General features: G+C 42.7%; 1 protein-coding gene across 1 annotated transcript in view; it reads left to right on the forward strand.

The window, feature by feature from the left end:
* Positions 1–4,269, forward strand: part of C1S (complement component 1, s subcomponent) — a 6,548-nt gene extending 2,279 nt beyond the window's left edge. Inside the window, exons 4-12 of the mRNA XM_017814606.1 lie at positions 197–374; positions 641–766; positions 1,383–1,582; positions 1,795–1,948; positions 2,182–2,297; positions 2,530–2,608; positions 2,852–2,989; positions 3,488–3,651; positions 4,252–4,269. Coding sequence (XP_017670095.1) covers positions 197–374; positions 641–766; positions 1,383–1,582; positions 1,795–1,948; positions 2,182–2,297; positions 2,530–2,608; positions 2,852–2,989; positions 3,488–3,651; positions 4,252–4,269 — 1,173 coding nt within the window. The remainder of the gene's footprint in view (positions 1–196; positions 375–640; positions 767–1,382; positions 1,583–1,794; positions 1,949–2,181; positions 2,298–2,529; positions 2,609–2,851; positions 2,990–3,487; positions 3,652–4,251) is intronic.
* Positions 4,270–5,173: the final 904 nt, after the last annotated feature.

Below are 5,173 nucleotides of genomic sequence, written 5' to 3' on the forward strand. Positions count from 1 at the left end.
GAATTTAAGACAGGTATTTCACAGCTGGGAAGTCAGTAGGAGGGAGCACTACTCAAGTGTCTCACAAATATCATGCAACTGGTTGTCTAGGGGCTCCATTCAGCTACACTTTAGCACACATAAGCTGAAAGAATCAAGTGTTGGTAATGACCCATGTTCCAGTAGCAAAGTAAGAGGTCTCTGAATTCTTCTGCAGATCCTGTCTGGTGACCATGTTGAAGGCGTGCTTTGTGGGCAGAAGAAACCTCGTGCCCCTGGCTCCTCGATTGTGGAGGAATTTCACGTCCCTTACAACACCCTCACTTTGAGCTTCCAATCAGACTTTTCCAATGAGGAGCGCTTCACTGGTTTTGCAGCCTACTATGTTGCAGTAGGTAAGGTTAAAACAGTCTCCTCTGAATCTTTGTAGTGTGCAGGCTGGAGCAGGAAGAAAAACTGATAGAAGGGTTTTCCTTACAAGAATGCCTTATTTAAAAGAGATCCCAGCAGACAGGACTGCATTCCAACATGGCCAGTATAAATACTGTCTTAGAGATACCTTTTCCTTATTATCCTTTAGTGTTTGCTTCACTTTCTAATCTTTCTCTTGCCCTCAGGGCCCTCTCCTAATTTTGGCTGATTCCACTTTTCACACTTGCAGACTTGGATGAGTGCACGGATTTTGTGGAGGAGCCTTGCAGTCATTACTGTAATAATTACATTGGAGGTTACTTCTGTACCTGTCCACCAGATTATTTCCTCTATGAGGATAACAGAACTTGTGGAGGTGAGACATCTACACGAGCTGTGGTCAAAAACAAGAGATAATTTAGGCCAACAGAGATATTGTACTTGGAAGACCTTCTCTGCCATTTGTTTCAGGTATATTTTGGGGAAAAAACCCCAAGACAGTGCAAATCTGAACTGCAGTAGACTGTGATTTTGGAAATTTCTGTTAACATATTCTTAACACTCTTATTTTTATTTTTGTGTCGAGAGAATTAAGAAACTATTAAATGACATTCTATAAAAACTGTGATGGAGACCCTTAGTGTACTGCTATCTTTGAGTCTTTAAATCTCTAATAAAACAGGGCAGTTCCATAAAGACACAAAAGATGGCCAAGGGCCTGCTTGGCTTGAATCAAAAAGTTCCAAGGTCACAAACGGTGCATGTTGAAAGGAGTATAATATGAGGACCAGAGCATGATGAAAGGAGCCTAAATTGCAGGTGGAGGGTGAAAAGGAATTAAAGTCTGGCTAACTGGATAGACAGCGGACCTGGCTTCAGTTTCTTGGAGAGATAAAACGTTGTGACATGGTTATTGCATGAAGCAGTTTGGCAGCAGTGCACGTGGACCGTTTCCTTTCTGAATCCTGCTTGCATTCCTTCCTTAATCCTAGTGAACTGCAGTGGAAATGTCTTCACTGAGCTCTCAGGGGAGATTGCCAGCCCCAACTATCCCAACCAGTACCCAGAGAACTCACGGTGTGAGTACCGAGTGGCTCTGAGTCCTGGCTACTTCGTGGTGCTGACCATACGCAGCGGGGACTTCGACGTGGAACCAGCCAACTCAAATGGGACTTGCCTCGACAGCTTAACAGTAGGTGTGGGGAGAGAGTCAGGGTGTTCTGGATCTCCCATCAACCTCCTCATATTCAGAAAACTCCCTGACTGCTTAACTTTATTTTCAACTATGTTGCCTTTTGGAGTTTGTGAGAACGCATTTGAATATGTACATATTGAGCATACATTTTGCTCTTTCTCTAAATACATTTGATATTTTTCATTTATTCTTGTTTGTTATTTTCCCAGCTTGTCTCTGGAAAACAACATTTTGGTCCCTATTGTGGCAGCAAATTCCCAGGTCCTCCTGAAATCAAAATTAGGAACAACATCCTTGACATAATCTTCCAGACAGACCATGCTGTACAGCACAAAGGCTGGAAAATACGCTACTATGGGGATCGTGAGTAAACACTTAGGAATGCCTTCATTCTGTTGCTGAGTTAGGGAGAGGGTTTGTTCCAGGTCAAATTCATGGTACAACAGCATATTAACATGCTCGCTGCTGCTGATACTGAGTAAAAAGAGGAGGCCTGTTTACTAGAGAAAAAAATCACTGGGAGAAAGAAGTTGGGAGCTGGAAGGAAAGTAAATCTTGAACCAAATAATCACTGATTTCCACTTATCTCTTCAAAGCTGTAACCTGTCCTCTGAGTGTCATCCCCAACTCTGTTCTTGACCCAAAGAAGGACAGGTATATCTTAAAGGACAATGTGAAGGTGACCTGTGTGGAAGGCTATGAAATTGTGAGGGTAAGTTACATAAAAAAGTATGTGTCCACTCTGGTCCTCTCAGCAACATCATGAGGCCATTTCCCATCAGGTGCCCTGAGTACCTTTGGGGACTCAAAGTTTTCAACACAGCAGTAGTAAGCAGAAACCTCTTCCAGCCACAGCAGTATTTTAAGGACACTCCATGGGAGCGCCTATATCAGATATATTTCATGTCCAGAGACTTACATGGATCATGTGTTCTTTTCCCTAGCAACGAGATAGCATCACAAGTTTTCACTCCAGCTGTCAGGACAATGGTGAATGGAGCAACTCCCATTTGAGCTGTGTTCGTAAGTGACCCGTCTCTGTATGTGGGAAGGAGACTAGAATGGAGTCTTTAGGCTATAGATCCACTATATCTCCAGATTAGGTGAATGCTGAAGGACTGGGAGGTGAGCATGCTAAAGGGACAGAGACAGTGAGCGCCCATGGCTGTACAGGGATCAGAGAAGCTGATTGGTTCCCCATCATACAGAATAATCATATTGTTGAGTGAGGATGCCCCTTTAATCATTTTTGTTTTGTTTCTACAGCTGTGAACTGTGGTGATCCCCCTCCTGTTGACAACGCCCAAGCCTTATATGTCTCCGAACTCCATGAGCCTCTCTACAAAGCTGCTGTCCGGTATCAGTGTGATGCACCTTACTATACCCTAGAAAACAAAGGGGATGGTAAGTATTTCCTCTGCTACACAATCACATTTATTTGATCAAAGGCCTAAGAAATGGTTCTGGTATTGTCATGGGGCTGGTATTATATCCCATCAGGTCAAGACTGGGAAAAAGTTCTTATTGGTGTGGGGTTGCAGGCAGTAGTTTTGTGTTGCCTCTGTGTTTAATACACTAACAATGTCTGTACGTGGACTGTTGACCCTAAATGCATTAGCAAGTCCTCTCTCATTTGCCTTGTGAGCGAACCATGGAGGTTTTTGTCACACGTAGCACAGATTTCTGGTAGAAAAGTAAAGGACTCAAGAAATGTATTAAATGAGGTCTCTATGAAAAAAGGGAAAGAAGCACCGTGGTGGGTAGATAACAGCAATGTTTACCAAGCTGTGCTTGCTTGGGAAATGAGAAGGTTAATGCATCATATACAGTAATGCTACTTACCCTCTCTTCATCTTGATTATATCCTTATGGAAGTTCTTTTTTTTCTCATGTTTTTCAAAGTGGTGTATCAGTGCTCAGCCAGTGGAGAATGGGTCAATGAAGAGATGGGAACAAAGCTACCGAAATGTGCCCCAGGTACTACCAAGAACTGTGTGTATATATGTGTGGCCTGTGAAGACCACTGCTTCTTTCATCCCTGTGTTTTTAAACTGTTGAGCCTGAAAGTACAGTTGATCCTTTCATGTTTGAGTCACATTGAACAGGGTATTTCTGAAAGTTGTGGGCCCCATGAGGCAGGAGAAAGAAGCTGGAAACAGAAATGGGCAACATAATAAGACATCTGGTATAACAGGGCCTCTTCAAGCATCAGTGTGTGTTTCTGCACCAGTTGCCCCACCTTCAAGTGTGCATATTCTCAAGTTGTTCAGTGCTTTAGATCTCCATCTTCATTGAAAGTAGCAAAAAGACTGACAGGTCAAAAGTATATCTGACAATGCTGGACCTCTCTATCTTTAGTCTTTCCCAGGCTACACTGCAGCACTATAGGGAAAGGCCTTTCACTACTCTGACTGGAAGTCATAGCCTAATCCCTTAAGGTTTAATGTGTCCTTCAGTATTCAGCTACATGGCTTAAAGCTCAAGCAAGACCCTTGTCAAGGACCTTCTCATCTTCTCTTCGTGTACTTGGGAGACACTATATCTCCCAGGGAGGGTAGTGCTCCTGCTCCTGACTGCTGGGAGTTATAGCTGGGTCTCAACTTCCAGCTGATAGAGAGAATTTTAAAACTTGTGTATACTGCACTCTGTTCAGCTTACCCTCTTAGAGGAGGCAGCATGACTAGGCCTAGTTGTACATGAGGCCTGTTCACTACTTCAAACTCCCAAATCCTCATTGGCAAAGTACAAGATCCAGATGAAGATGATTCAACCCTCTTAAGGGCCAGCTCAGCCAGTGACTTGGACTGTATAAATGAACAGCGCAAAAGACAAATTGTAAGATAAAGCTCAGGGAATTTACAACCCAAGAGGAGGTTACAAAGAACATGAAGCCAGACTCTTCTCAGTAGGACACAGCAATAAAAGACAACGACAGGCTCAAGTTGCAACAAAGGAAATTCTGACTGTATTTAAGGAAAAATGCTCCCCAGGAGCACTGGAACTGTTATCCAGAGAGGCTGGCTAATCACCACCCTAAGAGATAATCAGAAGTCACCTCTCAAAGCCCCTGAGCAACCTGACTTCATAGTTATGAGGGCAGGGGGGAGGGCAGTTAGGAAGGAATAGGTTGAACTAGAGACATTGAGAGGTACCTTCCAGCCTAAATCCTGCTATGATTATGTAAAATTCTTTAACAAACTCTACTTCATTCAAATTGGAAGCTACCTGCTGGCTATAGTTCCTTAATCTCTGACTATATGACTAAGGATTCAATGTAAACAAGGCAATGTGACAAGAAATCAATTTCCTAGCTTTGTTAGAATGGCCAATCTTATTTATGCCCTTGGTGTTCACATTCTGCTAAATGTTACAGAACATTTTACTCAAAAAGCACGGAGCATCTCTGCAACCGTAAGACCCACAGACGAGATCTCACACTGCTTAATATTTTACATACTAGTAGAATGGAGAGGAAAAATGGTAAAACATCAGTGACAAACCTGAACACTTGAGAGTATCTGGAGTTCACCAAAAAAAGAAAAAAAAATTAAAGAGCAGTGTTGTATTTCTAAGAAATTAAGCAAATAT

The sequence above is a fragment of the Lepidothrix coronata genome, unplaced genomic scaffold (assembly GCF_001604755.1).
Source record: "Lepidothrix coronata isolate B3197 unplaced genomic scaffold, Lepidothrix_coronata-1.0 Scaffold46, whole genome shotgun sequence".
Classification (NCBI taxonomy): domain Eukaryota; kingdom Metazoa; phylum Chordata; class Aves; order Passeriformes; family Pipridae; genus Lepidothrix; species Lepidothrix coronata.